Genomic DNA, 18,906 nt, shown 5'->3' with positions numbered 1-18,906 from the left:
AGCGAGGCGACGACGTCTCCCTCTTTATAGCCCCCGCGCGGGACCGATTCTCCCGGAATGAGCGGGGAGAGGGAAGGGGGTAAGCGGCGGCGCATCGGTAGCCGCGGGAAAAAGCCTCCCTTTAAAGGGGCCTGCGCGGTCCCCACACCCTCTATCGATTGATATCTCTCATTAACCTGTACGACTTCTCAATTACAACTGCTGCGAACAAGATTTTGCGTGTTCTGCCTCTAATTACGTAATTATTCCTTCGGCCTAATTAATATTTTGGACAATACATTTCGTCAACCTCTATCAATTGACACCACTCATTAACCTCTACCGCTTCTCAATTACTCGCAACTGCTTCGGACTAGATTTTGCGGACGCGGTCTGCGGGCACGGTCCGCGGACAGAAATCTGTAAACATAGCGAAGTAACCTTTCGCGTTAAATAATAAAACACTGTACATGATGGTCCATGCGCGGTCCTGTTGGCTCTTCCCGGCTTCCTCTTGTACTACGTCTTTCCTCGTTTCTTCCAACAATCGGATATATTCCGAAACTTTATTTTCTTTTTACTGAAGAATAAATGTAAAGGTTATCCAAGCAGAAGGGCCAGTGGCATCATTCTAAATGTCAACCCACACTGAGGCACAGAATCCGCCAGGCAATAATATAAAAAAAAATACAAGTTTTTCACAACCTTGGTTTGTGTGGCCCCGTTCCTCAAGTCCACAGTCCTTCAGCGGTACGCTCACAGCAACACAGAACCAGCCGGGGCGCGGTTCGCATGCGCAAAAAGACAACCCGCGCACGCACGACAACAGCTGGACGCCGAGGAGGATCATCGTTCGTTTCGCAGCGGGCGGTAGCAGTGTGCGTTGGTCACCGATGAGCAGCACAGATCTATTCCATCTTCCAGAGAGAGAGCAAGGACTGAGCCGGCGCACGAGGGTCGTCGGGGTTCTCTATCCTCCGCACCACACCTTCTCACACACACTCGCGCAGCAGTAAAGGGAAAGGCGCAGTGGCCGCGTCCCGCTAATCAGAGTGACGGCTGCACGAGTCGGCCACCGGCACCGTGGTTCCTGCGCTCGTGCAGTTTTTGATCGTGCGCCGCCTTCCAAAGGATGAGCTCCATGCAGGCGCGGGCGTCTTCAACACTGTCATGTCCCCGCACGCCGACCACCTGCACTTCGCGGTGAAGATAGGCGCCGACCAGCGAACGCAGCGACCGACGGTATGGCAGACCCCGGTGATGGGGGAACACGACGGCCGTGTCCACGACGGTATCGTGCAGAATCTTGAGGCTGCGCAGGTCGTTCTCCAGGCCGTGGCCCACAAGCACCGTGGAGGCGGTGAAGAGGCGCAGCAGCACCGCCTGTACATCCTGAAGCGTGGTTCGCACATTGCGCAGGTGGTCGGCGGTGACGCCGCTGAATGCCGTGTTGTAGTCCAGCACGGGGCTGCCAGGCCTCACGTACGTTTCGTACACGGTCGCTCCGTTGGCGTCCACCACGCTCACCTTGGACACCTCGAGGCCGCGGATGGTGAAGCACATCTCGCAGTCGAGCGCAAACACTCTGCCGGAAACGTCGTGTCGGGGGCGCGTGCGCACGAAGCCACGGGCTGGCGCGTTGTGCTCGCCCCGCGCACCCTGGGCGCACACGTGGTACTCGGAGCGCTGGCAGCCCGGCTCTTCACCCGTAGCGCCACAGCACGAGAACTCGGGCATGCCGCGGCGAGCTATGTGATAGATGCAGTCGTCGTTGGCGTAGTACTCGCCGTCCGGTGTTATGACAAACGAAGAGCCGCAGCGGCAGCAGGTCTTGCGGCTCGAGTTGGCCGACGCAGCGTCCGCTTGCAACCACACGGCGCTGCCCGGCTCTTTGGGGCATGGGCGCGGGTAGCCGCAGCGATACAATTCCTGAGGGGTCAGCCTGTAGCGCAGAAGCTGGTGGTACAGGTCGTCGGCGCACAGCGGCAGGTGCCAGGTGTCTGCCAGCGGGCTCGGGGGACCCCGGGGCGCGATCAGCGAGCAGACGGGCGCCGCGGCCTTTTGCCAGCTGGCTGCTCGCTGCTGACGTCGACCACCAGCTGAAGTCGCCAAGTACTTCCCGTTGCCATTAAAGTCCAGGCCCTGGATGATGCCGCTGTCTCTTTTTAATGTGGTCATTAGCCACGGGTGCAAGTACTGGCTTTTTAAATCCGGTTTCTTCTCTTCATCTTTCTTCTTGGACACCGCTCGCACCCCCTTCCGCACAGGGTTCTTTTCCTTGGTCGGTTTGGAAGGCTTCTTCTTTGAATCTGCTTTCTTCTGACTGGCGACAAGAATGACCACGAGAATTAGGACGCCGAGGACGGCGGAAAGCACTATCGTAGGTGAGCTGCCAGTTATAAACACTAGTTCGTCAGTCATGCTGCTGCTCCCATGTGCAGCACCCGCCGTAGTAGACAAGCCACTAGACGATGACACCACTGCAACGCACCAAAAGATACAACCTGCGATGCGTAATTCTGTCTCCTCCTCTTCTTCTTCTCCCTCGTTGTAATGGCACATACCCACACTGGGGGATTGGCCAGAATTCGTTGTAGGGGACATATTTTTGATAATGTCGATTTGGCTGTATGATATAGATAACCTAATAATTAGGAGCTAGTGTAGCTGAAATAATTAGAAATTTTGAGGCGATGTAATAGAGAGCAATGAAAAAAGGAATAAAATTGTAAATTACTAAAGATAATAATAATAAGAAAAAATACAATTCAGACAGATCAGCGCTAACACACAAATCTTTCAGTAGCAATATTACAATTATGAAGTAAGTCACACACTGGTTTTAGAGCATACCCTTTGACGGTTGCACCAAAGGAGAGGAGGACAGGAACAGTAAATGGCAATCCTAGGCGAGTAAGAGGTATTTCTAGATAATTTCTTCTCTGAGTGGCATACCTGTGGCAGGAGAGGATGTAATGTTCAATTGTTTCCACGTCATTACATGGTCATTACGGTAGGGTCCCACAACTTCTTTCTGCTCACTGGTTGCCTCTCAGCGGGTTAAACGGCGATTGTTACCGAGAGGTGTCTCTGAATACAACCTAAAGGTAACATACACTCATCGAAGGCAGGAAATGATTAAGGTAAAGGTAATTAAATAGTATTACCGTTGTCATGCCGTCACTTCGTGGCTCTGTTCACGGCTGGTTTCGTGGCTATTAAGAATGAAATACATCACATAATGCAACCTAAAGGTGAACATAAGTAATGCGAGATCTTAGTAGCTTAATTTAACGTTGCGATAAAAAAAAAATCAGAAACCATTTGGACATACAGGATTCGAGCAGATGCTTTATTCGCTTAGTGGTGAGGTAATTAGCGCCAATCTATTGCACCACTAAAGCAACGAGTGCGATAGGCTTTAAATGCGCTCTTATTCACTTTTAAAATATTTCTGTTATCTGTGGACAGGTGACGCTGCTCAGAGGACTTTACCGTTCAGAGAACAGAACGACACACCTGCGATACAACCAGCCTTGCGCGGATGGCGCTGGCGTCGTGTTGCCCAGTGTGGCTATTAATCCATTTCGTTTCGCGCTGCTTTCCGACTCCGATAGCAAGGAATGCGCATTCAACACGTGTAAGTCTAGGCCATCGCGCCACCGTGGACGGAACCTCATATCAAGCTCATTAAAATTTTTAAGGGGACACAATTGGACTGATAACTGAATCTTTGGGTGGTACAATATGCGAAATTTCGGACATGACCATTTACAGTGATAGCCGATCTTGATTTGTAGCCTTAAAGCCCTCAAGGGGAAGGGAGGGAGCATATATTCGCGAATTCAGTCGATGTTCTGCAAGGCGATTTTTCCTAATTCGTAATTTTCAAACCGTTACGCGGCACAACTAATCCCCTCTCATTAGTAGCTGACTCGATTGTTAAGCCCACATTCATAGCCCTTGGCACAGTTACCGTATCAAATAAATAAGCGCACATTGCTCGGCATAACGAAATATGATATTCGGAGAGTCAAGGAAGCACTCACAGAGTAAGATACACAGGTACGCCGACTCCGCCCTTGGGAAGACGAAGTTTTGCTACGTCGTAGAAAGCTTGTTTGCGGATGGCGCTAGGATTTATCCCCAACGCAGTTGAAGAGTGCCGCCGCCACGCCACCGCTCCGGTGATTCCGTGCTGCCGCTGCCTGTGTCCGCATATAAAAAGAAAAAAGAAACAGTACACAGTATGCGCTCCTCCCACGTCTGCCGCGCTTTGTGCCGTAACGTCTGCGTACTGCTGGTCTGGCGGCTGCCTACACCTGTCGACTCATTCTCAAGGGTATACGTAGACAACAAAATGAAAACGATACAGGCACTGCTTTATGTTGAAGTTTTATCTGAAAAGAGATACAGATTGTCGTACGCGCAATTATAACCACGAATCCACTTGTTGCGTTTTCCGCCTAGAAGACGACGCGCAAAGGTTCCACTCCATCTGCTCCCCACCTGTTGTTCGCCACTCTCGCGCAGTCGCCCGGATCAAGCTCGGGGGCTTTTCATTGTGCAAAGCTTTCGAGAGCTGGCGCACCGAGAGGAGGATCACGTGACCTAACAAAGCCGCATCGGCGAGGACAGGGGAGCGAAAGGAGAGAGTACAGCGCAAAGCTGAACGCCGGACGCGGGCTCGGCGTTCGCGTAGCAAAATCGGCCTATGCCGAATGCATTGCAGCGTACCAGAGTCGGCGCTCCTGTCTTACCTTACTCCATAGAAGCACTAAACAAGTCCGGTAGCCCAACACAACCTACTACAGAACCATAGGCAGAGACAAAAAATGAGATGGTCTGACCACTGATTGAATCGAACTAATTTGGCTTCATTTTACGAGGGTTAGCGTTTGTGTTTAGCTGCTACTGGCCGAGTCGTTTTCAACTATGTATTACGATTCTGTACTGTGCAATTCAATTTTTTATCACGCCTAATTAACTTCGGGGGCTGAATAACAAGTAGCAGTTGGTTGAGTCCAATTGTGCTTGATAAAAGATATCTAACGTTAAATGTCTTCATGCTGCAGGGTAAAGTTCAATTTTTATTTACAGGTAGCTAGTTAATGGTTACTGTAAGTAAATATTATATGTTAAATCTGACTTCTGAGGTCAGGTGGAAAGCTAAGAGGAATCCAATTCTCCTAGATCCTTACATTCCGAATTAAACATGCTGTCCCCTCAACCATATTTAGGCCGCTTGGTTATGCAGGGCTTTACATCTGTGTCGGGTAATCTTTAAAATATTATCGCAGCATGCGATCCTGTGCCATAAGACGAGAGATATTCGAGGCAGAAGATAAAGTGTGACTGATTAAGCGAGTGGCAATATGCATGCAAGGGATTAGAAATGATCGAGGCGAGCCACGAACGAAGCCGACTGCCGCATTCGGCTCATACCGTAGAGTTACTTACTCTTACCTAAAGGGAAGCTAGGGACGCTGCACTTCAGAGTGCTGCTTGGTGCGGACAGTCCCATTTTGTCGGGAACACAGAGTGGCATTACTAGGATGTCTCCTCTTCATCGTCACCATCATCTCGACGCGCGAACGTAGACTACAAAAGCGATAGTAGCGACTGTAACGAAGGCGCGAAACCAGAAGACGTCAGTAAAAAAATTTCTTTTCTCATATGCCACTAAATCTTCTTAAAGTGGCTGAGTAACCATATATATTTTCAAGACATTTTTTTTCTTTAAAGTGTGCCCAAAAGTGCCAAGTATTAGTTTCCGTGCAGCTAAATTCTTAGCCGCTAGCAAAAAAGCCATCGCATATTTTGGATAACGTTTACACTTATATGCGGTTTTGCACTCTTTTTGCAATGCAGTAATAATATTGAATGTTATGAAACGTTTTCTTGGAGAACAGCGTTTAGTTTTGCATTATGTGTGGAAAAAAATTGTACTTCTGCACCCGGTAACTCTCCGCCGCATCATGGTTTGCCGCCCCATAGTGGCTGATTCATTCATTCATAAATCTTTATTCATAAGGATGCCCTGAGGCCTAGAGGGAAACTGTTCGCCTCGAAGCTCCATACAAACTCCCATAGATTGCGACAGAGCTTTCCCTCTAGGTAAGTATACCCCTTTCACACGGGCGCTTGTAAGGCCTTGAGAATTAATGTTCTTTGCTCCAAAGGCAGTTGACGCGCAGCTACATGGCAAAGTCCCGAGTTCTTTACGATAAAAGCTCGTAAAGGGAAAGGAGGCCGTCAACGGTCTTCAGCTGCGTAAAGGAGCAGCCCAAACCTATGCGCCGCCGAGCGGGCTAAAGAAAGCAGAGAAAAAAAAAGTTGACAAAAATATAATATTTAATATTATAATTAGACCTCATTGATTCTACTTAGACGTGAACTTTGCATTTCAACGAACTTTAAAAAATCTCGAGTGTTAATGGAAGACTTCTAATGTTTTCAGCAGCCGCATCGACGTACGTGGTGAGAATGTAGATTAAATGTAAAAAAGAAAAACATTTCTTACTAAACATCCGCTTCAAACCTTCATAATCTTTCTTCATTAATGACTTGGTTACTTTTACTAACATAAACAAGGGAAGTCTTGTTCACTTATTACTTAAGCTGAAAGATATCGTCTACTTGAATTGTGGTAGTTGTTACTAGCGCCATTTCAAGCGATGTGGTCGAAGGCCGTTGTGAATAGCGCTCGACAAATGGAGCTCGCTGAGAATGCCTGAATTATCATCACCGTGGTAATCTATCTCCTTTCCATTTGCCGTGCAGCTGTGCCACTTCTCCTTTTAAGTTTTGCTCCTTTAATGCAATTAACCTCCTATAAAGTAAAGACCTTGGAGAAGTGGCGTGTGACTGGGGTATTGAAACTATATTCCTCATACCATTAAAGCAGGAGTCCCTCCTATCCCCATTTTTTTTGCGACACAGACACGGTCACGTTCAAGTACAGCTTTCTTAGGAATCACTTTGATTTGAGAGGCAAGAAAAACAATGTTGTTACAAATATCGTAGGATGTAACTCCAAAGAGACATAGCTCAGATGAGAATTTGCAGTAAGCGCTCACGGAACACAACTGCGTGAGGTCTTCTTCCTCGCTTCCCTTTGACCATCTTCTTCTTTCTCTGCCAACTGATAAAACAGGGCGCAATAATTTGGCGGATATGACGAACAGACTGATCGGTACGAGGCCTGACTGCTGAAGGGGTTTCTCACCGGTGCCTATTTTTCAGACCCGCCAAAACGGTGGTACGGCCCATGGCGAAAGAAAATGGAATTTGCCTCTTAGGTCTCAACTCGTGGGACAAACGGCAAAGGTATCCACGTTAAGGCCACTAAGGCACGTTCAAATGGCTTGGTTAAATCGGGGCTTTATATGTGGGGTGGTAGCCTACGCTATCGCGTCATACCCTTAAAGGCAGAACTTGTGTCCCCCATATCTAGATGCAAAAAACGACATTACCACCACCACCTAAAACGCCGGTGAAATTTGATGCGTTCCACGGAACGCTGGTCGTGTTCGATGCAACGCTCGGTCGGCTTCAGTCAAAGCTTTCGCTCCACACTCGTGTGCAGTAGCCACAAATGGCAGGCGCTACGAAACCTTCAGAAGACGGCGTGCAGAAGGAACGGATGTAGAGCGCGATGCACGTATCGAGAAAAGAAGGAAGAAGGCTTTGACCGGTTTAATCTTTGAGCCTGGAGAGGTCCAATGTGGTCGGCGCTCAGAAATTGCACAAAGAGTGGGCGAGCATGAGTCGGCCACGCGAGAGTTTCACCGCCGTTTCACGAACAACCACTTTTGAAGTGTGTGTTCTGTGTGCGATAGGCTCTGGCATAAAAATGGTCTAACACCGGTGAGTTAGCTTATGCTTCCGACTCTTCATTTGGCCATAAGCATTCCCATGCAGCCGTTGCTTTCGCAATTCATCTAGGGTTAACCACAGTGAATGTATACAGCATGTATTGATACCTTTTACATATCGTATGTAAGTGTTGCATAATGTTTTTTTTTTATATTTTATATACACTAGAGGTGTGTGCTGTTGTCTGTTGTTATCTGTTTTAGGAGCCAAGGCCCAGTCAGGCTTGTCGCCTTTTGCCTTGGCTCCCCCTTTCTTGTAAAAGAAAGGGGAAGCCAACTCCAACTGCAACTCAAAACCACAGACAAATTTTTCTTGACATGTATCCGACTATAGTCGACCCCCAGTTCCAAATGGCCATTTGGTGGCTAAGTATATTCTGTTGGTATGGCATCAGTACGCGTTGGTATTTTTTCGGTTGGATTCACGATATGACTTGTACCATGTTGTAGGTGAGGAGATGTCGGATGTCACATGTTTAGAATGCAAAGTCAGAGGATTTGATTTGAGTGTGTGTCTGTCCTGCAAACAATGTGGTCGGTGAAAAGCTCTGCATGGCACTAATTGACAGATTGAGACCCCGTGGACGGATTGAAGAATGGGTCGGCTGAAGGGGTGTCTGTGAAGTCTCATCATGTGACAGCACTTAGCACGACTGGCTTGTTAATAGTAACCCATTCAGCCTGACTCTCAAAGCAGCATTGTGAAGAAGAGTTCTGTTTTGCAACATGTCCGAGGCACTTTCATTTTCTGAATCTTCCCTAGAAACAGTCAACAGCTAGTGTTCCACAAGGAACGGATGCATAGGGCTGCCGTTGCTAGAACCCGGATCTAGCCCATGCATATTATCTCGTATGGATCACGAAGTATGTACTATGACACATCGGTGTTGGCACCGACACGGCAGCCTTAAGCGCTAACCGCATGAGGCGACAATTCGCGGCAACATGCAGCGCGCGGGGGCTTAAAGCCGCAAAAGCACTACCACTCGCAGCTGTCGCTCAGGTTATGATTTGTTAGAAAATTTCGCAGGAAAATGTCGCGTCACACAGAAGCAGCTCGCGAGGCATCCAAATGCAGAAGAGTTTGGTGGTGTGCTATTTCCTTTTTTGGAGCGAGGTTTGTTTTTCTAATCCGTTTTGACGAAACGCCAGCTTGCAGTGGATCGGTTCGTGCCAATACATATAGTGTCTGAACACTTCAAAATAATTCAGCGAAAGCTGGGTGTAGCAATAAAGGCCAAGAAATACGAGTGTGGTAAGATACCTTTAGTTATATACAGGAACGGGGTCGAAAAAGTCACTTCTTGCAATTCTGCATCGCAGTATATAGTTTGGCGCACCACTGTGGACGCGTTGTGTTAACAGAACTTTCATGATTGCTTTTGTCGTTTTTACGCAGTTTGGAGTTGGAAAGGAGGTAAAAGCGCAGCTGCGCTGCCCTAGACCGGACGATGAGGCGGCAGTAATAAAAGAGCAGCTTTGAAAAGCGCCACTCTCGAGACCTGTCGCTTCGTGCGCGGTGCACCAGCGGCAACGACAGGCGATAGCGTCAGTGTCACACAACACATCGAGAACGGTTTTCACCTCATTCGGTTACCATTTTATCCATACGTGTTCTATTTTCGTACACGGGCCACGAAAGGTGCAACTCCTAGCACACGTGAAGACGGTACGCAGCGGCGGAGACCTTAGATGCGCGCTGCCACGGTATGCCGGAGGCGCCACGCTCGCATGGAGCAGATGTATCTTGATTACACATCCACAGCACTTAGAGGTGGACAGTAAAGTTGGTTTACAATGTTTCACTCAGCGTACCTACGTTTGTTTCGTACATAATTAGAGGCGCCACTGCTCAAAAGGCGAGAAGGGAGCATCTGAAAAAGTTCTTGTTACTTTTGCACATGCACCTCTTGTGCGATGGCGAGATCTAATACCAAGAAAATCGGCAGCAAGTATAGCCGACTGACCCAAAATACCTTCCTACGGTATCTTATTCGTTTTTACTTTCCACTCCATCTAAAATTACCTGCCTCCGATGTTTTTCGAAGCTCCCTTCGATATTAAGGATAATCCATTCTTCTCTAGACGCAGTCACGACCCAAAAAATAGCTTGCATGCTTACAAATATAGTCTTCATTTATATCCAAGTAAGTGTTATTGTTGTCCACATCAGCTCCGGCACTAAACTTAGCTGGTCACCGCCGTGTATAAGGGCCTGTTGGAGCTCGCCGCGCGGCTGCACCATTTCACCATTCGTATATCCGACGCGTATAACTTTTGCACAGGCAGCCAGGGCGCCCATTGTGTTATTTAAGCAATAAAAAAGGTCATGCGGGGCAGGGCAGGTACTGCCCGATGGGTTGAGCTCAGCCTCAGACCCAGGCCCAACGGACAAAACAAAGCCATTGAAAATGAATGTAGTTGTTACTCTTTCCGGTTCGAGGACTCACGCCATTTCCTTTCAAGGTTCAGTCTCTCCCTCCCGCTTTCATCCCTCACGGCGTCACACATCCGTGTATCCTGAAATTCTTCAAACGTATTCTGTCTTGCTCGCCGCCGGGCTTTAAGAAGAAAAGAGTGAAAGCTGACAGAATGGTTGCTTGGGGTAGTCGTTTTCGTTTTTCTATTCTGCAGGTTGGGAAGAAGGGGCGGAACCGGCCTCTCTTAAACGGATCAGACGGGCGCCGCTGTTCCTCACATAGAAATGACCAATGGCTTAATCATGTGTCATTCCATGGTCGCGGTGGGAAGGAAACATAAATTCAGTTTCACATCCCACACATAAAACATGTCAAGGATGTCGGGGAGGAGATATGGTTGCTTGCTATATCTCTCCTTAGAAAAGCGACAGATTCAACGTTCGGCCGCTATCAACAAAGCGTTCCTCTGAATTGTCGCTGCAGGAGTTCGCTGCTGGGAAAAGGTAAAGGGTCGACCTAATCTCTTGTGCAGGCAACACTGGCAGAATGCCTGCCACAGAACAGGGATTTTTGCTCAATTATGGGAGCGTCTTTCAAGACAAAATCTACAAGGGTCTCGTCCCAGAACCAGTAAGAGTTCAGCGGCCTAACAGGCTTCATTTGAGCCTTTGCAGCTTTTGCTCGACTGGATGTCGGTATTTGCACTGCGGAATCGGACCCTCGTGTGGTTCTGGTTCGGCTGTTTGGGAACTGAGATGGCGTTTGGGAATAGTTTCAGGCACCGAGCCGTGCTCAACGCAGGTCAGTGTGTTCCTACTTTTTCTACATCAGAGTTGTCTTCATCGTTCAATGAATGCACTGAAGGGCATGTCAGAATCCTATGTGCGATGCGTTTATCTAATTTACGAACTAAATTCATGTTTTACGGTGAGGCCGTTTATGACCACGAATGCCAGCTTGTCTGTATTTGCAGTGCGCTCGAGGTGTCATTTGTCTATTCACCTGTTTAGTTATCAATTGCCATTTCTCTGCATGCTCTTGCGAGTGTGATCACATGGTGTAACCACGGCCGCTCAATGGAGGCGCACTTGGGTGCGGCCCGTCGCGTTGCCCAGTAGAGCCGTATTGCGCCTAGTTCTCATCGCCACCGCTGCGGCGCCACCGCTCCGGGACGAGTCCGGGCGGAGACCTGCGCGCAGCGGCCGTGGCTGTGCTTTCGTTTCGGCGTCCGCGTGGTCGGCGCTTGCTCAATTTAGGAGTTATGAGCGGCGTTTCACAGATTATGTGATGCTACGTGCAAGTTTGCTATTGATAAGGTGATAGCGCCATGTCATCATCACTGGGCTTTTCCAAGTCATTCGTGGTCTTCCGTTTACAACGAGAATCGAGGCAGTCGTGTGCTTCGCTGAGTGGGCACCCATTTAGTTGCGTTTCAACCACTGTAATAACGTATTAGATATTACAATCTTGAAATCGCGACAAGGTTTGGGGCCATTTATTCAGCGCGCACTTTTCTGGAAACTCACAATTGAGGACGTAGCGTTCAACATTATTGTTCAGCCAGTTCCTCCGTTTTCACTGGAAATAATATTCCAGTGGGTACCACCACCTAAACATACTAGCTAACACAAACTGTTGCAAAAGAAACAACACAAGACAGCCAGTTCATTGACACGCCCGCAGGCTCAGGCAATTTTTTTTTGTTTGATTATGAAGTCGCGTGATGCACAGAAGGCACGCAAGCTTATTTTACAAGCGAAGAACTTTCCTCGAAAAAGGTTTATGTGCAAGCGTGATTTTTTCCACTGTCAGATTGATGTTGCCTGTCCAGTTGGTCAGCAGTGGTCGTATTAGTTTGGCTAGGTCCTTAGTGTGACTGCGGTCTTCTCTCTCGCAAATCAACTCCGGAAATTGCATAAGATAGGGAAGACGGGATGAAACTAACATGTTGCATAGCTTGCTGCTTCTTCTGACCTCCGGGCACTTCATCACCGTGCTAACAAAGGTGCATGGTGATTTTCAGATACCTTAGGCGTCCGTCATGAAGAATTTTGATAAGTCGAGGGTTTTGCAGGAATCACAAGGCACAAAGTTAATAAATGAATGGGGACTAATAAAATAAAATTATTGACACTCTAAAGTAAGCACTAGAAGTTATTTAAACTTTGGTAATATATAAATAATGAAAACATGGGCAGGCACTGAAAACAGAATAAATAAAAATGTTTCATGAGAATCTGTAAAACTATTCATAATTTCTCTTCAAATGGACGTGCAAGGTAACCAGCCAAGAATGCAATCGGTGCTCTATCTCAGCTGCTGGTTCACACCACACATGAATAAATCCAAGCTGACTCGAAACCTCTCTCGCAGCAGACGCGATACGGCAGTTTGCAAGGTACGACTTTCATAATCACGAATTCCAAGTTTTATAGCTGCCTATTGTTGATAGGTGCATTTGCAGACCGATGCTTGCAAGATGCCAACCTGCACAAAGCATGGCAAAATGTGTATAACATCAGTCGATATATATTTTTTTTTCGCTAGTGGTACCTTCAGTATTTTCTCCGCGGTGAAAACTGCAGCCCTTCCGTCAACTATGTCGTTCCCGCCTTTGAATTGCCTTAGGCTGCTAAAAAGCGATACTATAGACCCGCTTTCAGAGCCTGCTTTAGGGCGTATCGGAAGCTGAAAATAAGATTCGGTTAAATGCAATGCACTAGTAAGGCACACAGAAGACATTGTTGTAAGATACTTGATGTGATCAAGAAGGTACTTAATTTGCGCCACTGTGGATCTGATTGTCATGATTGTTGCTTCGTACGTTTGCTTGGTTAGCCTTTGCTTTGACGTGCCTCCTTGGACCTGAATTTCTTCGATATGGCAAAGTCCAACTCAAACCAAGAGAGTCGCTCGTCATCTGACAAATAGAGCGGCTCCTCTTGGTGTCTCCATGGCTTCACTTATGCGATGTTGGGCAAGGCATACCATTTTGATATCATCGTCATAAAAGTGATCGTGGCGCAGCTATCTTGAAACACACATGCTTCAGGATGACACGGGGGGTTGTCCAGGAGGAAATGAAGTGTAGCTATAACAAGTGGGGAAAATAAAGCTATTGACCTGCGCACATTAATTTTTTCAAGGCCGTTTGGCTCTACATGAGCCCGCGTGAGTAATTTAACTTGTAATGTGGGCAGTTCGGGAACACGGAGGGGACAGCTGAAGGAAGCAGGATCTTCAGTTTTTTGTTCTTCCTGTAATCGTCATCTGTGAAGTGTAGTGAGTACACCAGTGACTTGTCACTCGGCTCCCACCGGCTTCCTTTTCCATTCTAGCCCTCCAGAGATATGTTTTTCAGCCATGCTGCTCGACGTTGTGAATCGCACTGGAACTCATAGCAACCGATTTTTTCTTGATTTCGTGGTGCACAGCGGCACACAGCAGTCGCCTGGCATGGTGCAGCATACGCTTAGGACGCTGTTATGCTGAGTAGTCAAAACGATATCACGCGCCAACCCAGCCAGCGCGCTCCTTCCGCGCCGTCTGCCCGTCCGTGCCGGCGGCGTCTTGTCCTGGTGTGGTGGCGCCCCAGCGGAGAATGACGGCGGAAACTGTAACTTCTCCCAATACGCGCTTCCCCAGCCATTGAGGCGCGACGCGACGGGCCGCACCAAGTGCGCCTCCATTCAGCGGCCGTGGTCTAACATTGTTTTGGCTCACTATTCGTTTATTCTTCTAATTGCGGCGAATGAAAGTGCAGTTGCTTTGTGCGTGTTCAAAACATGTAGTAATCATTAAGTTGAGCCTTTGGAACCGGAGAAAAGAACATGAATCATAAATCGGCACATCTCCCAGTTGTCGAGGGTTCCGCTGTGCCAGACGTATACGAAATAGCCAACACTGGGGCCACGTTATAATTCTGGCCGCGTCTACCTCTTCTCTTCTTTTTAGGTATTTTTGTATGCATCGATTTTTGTGTTTCTAGACCTCGATTTTTAGTTTGCATTTCTCGTGGTTCAAAAGTGCCCCACGAATCGTTTCGGTTGTTTCTAATCGCTGAAATATGGCTCTTAATTTTTATGATCAGACTGACGAAATTTTTCTATCGAATACTATTTTCTCTTTCTCTGTACATAAGTGCACCTCTCTTCAGGTAACAAAAAAAAACAACACGCCCGTCTTTTTCGGCATGTGGCTTCATAATTAGACATGATATGATGATCTTTTCATGTGATGGTTTGTTAGGTTATTCGTCCTGGGTACGTTCGTTATGTAGAAGTGCTAAAATAGAAAAATATAATGCCTCCGTGTCTAAAAGGCCATCAGGTGGACAGTACGAACTCCTCCCCGTCCATGGAAGCCATGAGGACAAAGCATTTTCTTTATGGGAGAAAGTAAGTGCAGGTTTGACTACCGGGCGTGGGGGAGGGGGTTGCTCCCCGCCAATCCACAGGGCGTCGCTGGCTGTAGTCTCGCCACTGGTTGTATTGCTCTCTGTAATAATTTCGTTGTTCAGCTATGGCTCATGTGGAATAGATATTCTAGCTGTTGCAATAGTTACAATGCTGCCTCTTGACAATAGATGGCTCTTTAGGTTCCAGAAACATAGCAAGTCTTCTGCCATGGGTTGAAAACCTTGAAATGCTTGTAAAGGACGCTAAACTATTCTATCCTATATTTCTGGCTCACTGCACGCTGTGCATTGCGTGCGGTTAATTTCATGAAGAAGAAACACGTTCTCGTTGCTCAGTGATGGCGAACAGTGCGTAGGCTACGTAATCCTCTTACGCTGCTACTCGAGACGTAAAACTCTCAGAACTGATGAAAGGCAACTCAGTAATTGTGTCTCCGTCATTTGCTAAACCTGTAACAACTGCTGCGGATTTTCCCTGCTGCGGTATTTCGAACCAAGTTTTCGCCTTCAGAAAGCTGTTATCGCTCCACGATAGACGTAAACAGAAATTCAGCATCATTTCCCTCCTATTTCATTCTTGTCCTAAATGTCAGTAACCAAAAGGAATTACCGTTTTTAAGAGTGATGTTAATCACAGCTTGTCTCCTACGTCTAGAACCATTTAAAAACGTGCTAAATACACTCAAATCACTATGACCCGAGTACGATAATCAATTCCTCAATACCAAGTCGGCATGCTGGATCCCTAGATAAAAATATAGAGGAGAGAAAAAAGCGCGGTCTAAAACAGGAAAACAGGAGACGTTAGAACCACAATGGCTCTTTTCGAAAAACTTCAACATCTGAATTGCGGAACGTAGATCCTCATATCAATGAAAAGCATCCACAAAGAATGCAATATTTAAATAAAGCTTTCCAAGTCCACTTCAGAAGAAATTATCATTTATAATGGCAAAAAAGAATTCTCTTTACAAGAATGGAAACAGTTCACAAATCGCCACTGAGCTGTCCACCATCGGTTAATTTTTTACGGACATGTGCAAAATTTCGAACAAAGTGTAATAGTCTGGTAAAACATAACGTCGAAAAGCCGCGACATATCAGGTGGACACTCAAATGGTAGCCGATATATTTCTATTGTGAATGTGTATGTTAGGCTTGAATTTCGCAAAGTGTAATTGATGTTATTCATTGTAGAATATTGCTTCACAAAAGCAGCAGAATATATGATATCGCATTTAGTATTTCTACAAATTTTATTTGGTGTTTTCGATATCGTGCAGAAACATACCCTCCAACAAACATTAGCACACTCCCGATGTAAAGCTGCGGGTTCACTTTGTACGCATTTGTCTGCATAGAGTGCCAAAGCGCCAATCTCAACAGCCGGACATTAAAGTTGGCAAGTTAGACGAACGTGATTCTGCATTTCGATTGAGCGTCTCAAGGGTTCGTTAATGCTTCCCTTGTGTTCTCTAGCATTGAGAGGTGTAACTGACGAAGTATATACCTCAAAGAACAGGACAGACAACTTTAAATTCGTCGAATGGCGGCTCACAATCTGACCAGTAAAAGAATGAAGCGTTCCTTCCGTGGTCCTCCCATAATTCCATGTATCGCTTGAGGTGTCCATTGCCTAGGTTCGAAGGCCTATTCTGTTCACCTTCGCGTGATGCAGGCGGCCGCACGGGCGGAACACGACAAGACGCAGGTGTCCGCCTGATTGAGATGAAAGGGACAAAGAGTCGTGACCGGTGATCCTCAGGGACAGAGCCGCGAGGCTGAAACGTAACCAAGAAATGCCAATCTAATTCCTTGTACCGGTGCATATCATATCGTGGCGTCTAGACGCGCAGAGAAGAAAAGGCGAACTTGCGACAAAACGCGTATACGGGAGAGACCCCACAACCCGGACAGATTATTGAGCCTCAAGAGACGTTTAGCGCGGCGGTAAACAAGGAGATGCAGTGGGGAACAAATCTACGGCACTCGTACATATCCGAACAGCGAACGAGTTATCGGTCACTAAGGAGCTTCAAGAAAAATCCCATCAACATTCATTATCCTATCACGTTTAAAGATGCGAGCATCTCTGCAGTGTTAGATGAAGGCTGCCTAATTTTAACTCTTCAAAGTTGGTAATCCGTGTGCGCAACAACATCCGACCCAGCTCTGGCGAAGGTTTATAAAACGGACTATTGCAAAAAGATAACGATATTTTAATCCGATATCAAGTTTGGGTTGTCATATTCTAGTCAACGTGTTTTTTTTCTCCTTGGTTATTTTCTCAGTCATTGCCAAGCAAGCGGCGAGCAATTCACTCTGCTTCGGCATGTCTACCTTATTATTTTTCCTGAAAATGCCCTCAACGGAGTGTAGCGCTGTGGGTAAGAAATTTTATTTGGTGCTTTCGCTATCGTTTTGTTATCAGCAAATGAGAAAAATCCCCTTCAGCAGACATTCGCACAATCCTGATTTAAGTCTGTGTGTTCGCTTTGTACGCATTGGTGTGCATAGTGTGCCAAAGGGCCAACTCAAGAGCTGCATATTTAAGTTGGCAAGTTAGACAAACGAGAATGAAGCACCGTGCTTTTTTCTTTACGAGGGAATTTGTAGGGGCCTAGAGTTTGCCAGCCAAGCTATACATCTTGTCAGAGCGCATAGGAAACTAATGGCGCCGATTCGTGCTGCCACCCACACCTGACTAGTAGGCGCTGCATCTTGGCAACTCGTTGTGGTATCAATTTTGCCTGACTCTTTACAGTCATTTTCACCACCGAAAACAGAACAAACAGAGGAGGCCGTCATTGTGGTGCATTGTCAGAAAGCCATATTTTTTTGGTCAGTTTCAGCGTGCTAATTACTAACAGAAAACACTGTTCATTTCAAAGCAGCTTAAAATATATCCCAAAGATGGACATTAGTATCTTTGTTTTATTACCGGTTTAAGCGACCATTTCATAATGGGCCTGCTTTTCAAAAAGCGAAAGTAGATCATGCATTGCGCGCCGCACGGCGTGCGCTATGCGTATGTCTTCAATGACCGTGGGTCCGAGTGGGAGAGATCGCAATGTATGCCAGTAGCATAACATGAACACATTGTACATTACGTATAGTCTATTGCAGTAAGAACGATCGCTCCTTTCCTGCGCAGGTAGTCTTAGTTGAATGCCACCAGGTCTCCTTTTTATCAAATTCAATGGATAAACTTTTGTACCTCGCTGGTCGTATGCTTCCCACACAAGTTTTTTCTACATATTTGATTCTATTTTAACTGTTCAGTAGGGCCTGAGAGCAAGAAGGTTGATACGGAGGGGACGATGTCGTGTTCTCCGATACAGAAGCACGCGAACCATATTGAAAATGACACCAGAAAAAATACTATGTTTATCGTTTTCATACTCTTCTAGTAATCACTTCACGGCAGGATACTTTCACGACCACGTTCATTAGCAGAGCGCCAGCCGAGCTACAAGGCCAGGCTGCTTTAGATGGATCGGAAACGACGACACTGTGGTTACGATGTCCTAGCCATCCGCCCATGGCACCGCCAGAGAGCTGTGCTGCACTACAAAGTGTGCGGGGCCCGCTTTAGTGCAGCCCCTCGTAGGGCGCGCTGTGGAGTTCGCCGGTGCTGCTTCCCTTTCATCGGCAGGACCTGCAGCGGCGCTGCGATGCAACACTCCTTGGCCTCCAACGCCGGCGAGCCTGGAGCGCGACGTACGCACACCACCTGTCCGACGTACGCAGCTGCGTTTCCTGTGAATCAGTAAAAAGACCTGAATGGTTCTGCGCTTCGAATCCGCCTCAGGCGCTTCCATCGTTCTGTCAAGGTTTTCACCTGCCCGCATTTTAGAGGTTCAAAGTTTGCCCGCCAACTTTTTAACACTTGCTTTATAGCATTGATTTGTTTACCTCTCAGTATTATTAGTAGCACATGTCTACAAGAACAACGTCAAACAACTTGCGGGTTTAAGTATGGCTCACCTATTCATAGAGCGAAAGTTTTGAGTGTTGCAGCGATAGCTTCTTTAACACCCGCTTTTCAATCCGCGTTTTTTTCCTAGTAGGTTTTCGGGAGAGGAGGGATACTTATACTTTTTAGTGGATACCATAAAAGTTTGGACTCCTACGTCTAACCTGGTGAAAATCATGTTTATACATTTCTTCTTGAATATTGTACATTGCTTTATAAGAAAGGAAAGGCGCCGTA

The 18,906-nt window shown here is 47.0% G+C and overlaps 1 protein-coding gene across 1 annotated transcript; it reads right to left on the bottom strand.

Annotated features, from left to right (window-relative positions):
• Positions 1-1,026: 1,026 nt before the first annotated feature.
• Positions 1,027-2,400, bottom strand: LOC146182789 (putative exonuclease GOR). Its single transcript, XM_084608918.1, has one exon. It carries the CDS (start codon positions 2,398-2,400, stop codon positions 1,027-1,029), a length of 1,374 nt encoding a protein of 457 aa, XP_084465044.1.
• Between the last annotated feature and the right edge of the window lie 16,506 nt (positions 2,401-18,906).

The sequence above is a fragment of the Amblyomma maculatum genome, chromosome 7 (genome assembly GCF_055883805.1).
Source record: "Amblyomma maculatum isolate TAMU_Amacu chromosome 7, ASM5588380v1, whole genome shotgun sequence".
Taxonomy (NCBI): Eukaryota; Metazoa; Arthropoda; class Arachnida; order Ixodida; family Ixodidae; genus Amblyomma; species Amblyomma maculatum.
This window is presented reverse-complemented; position numbering and strand designations above follow the sequence as displayed.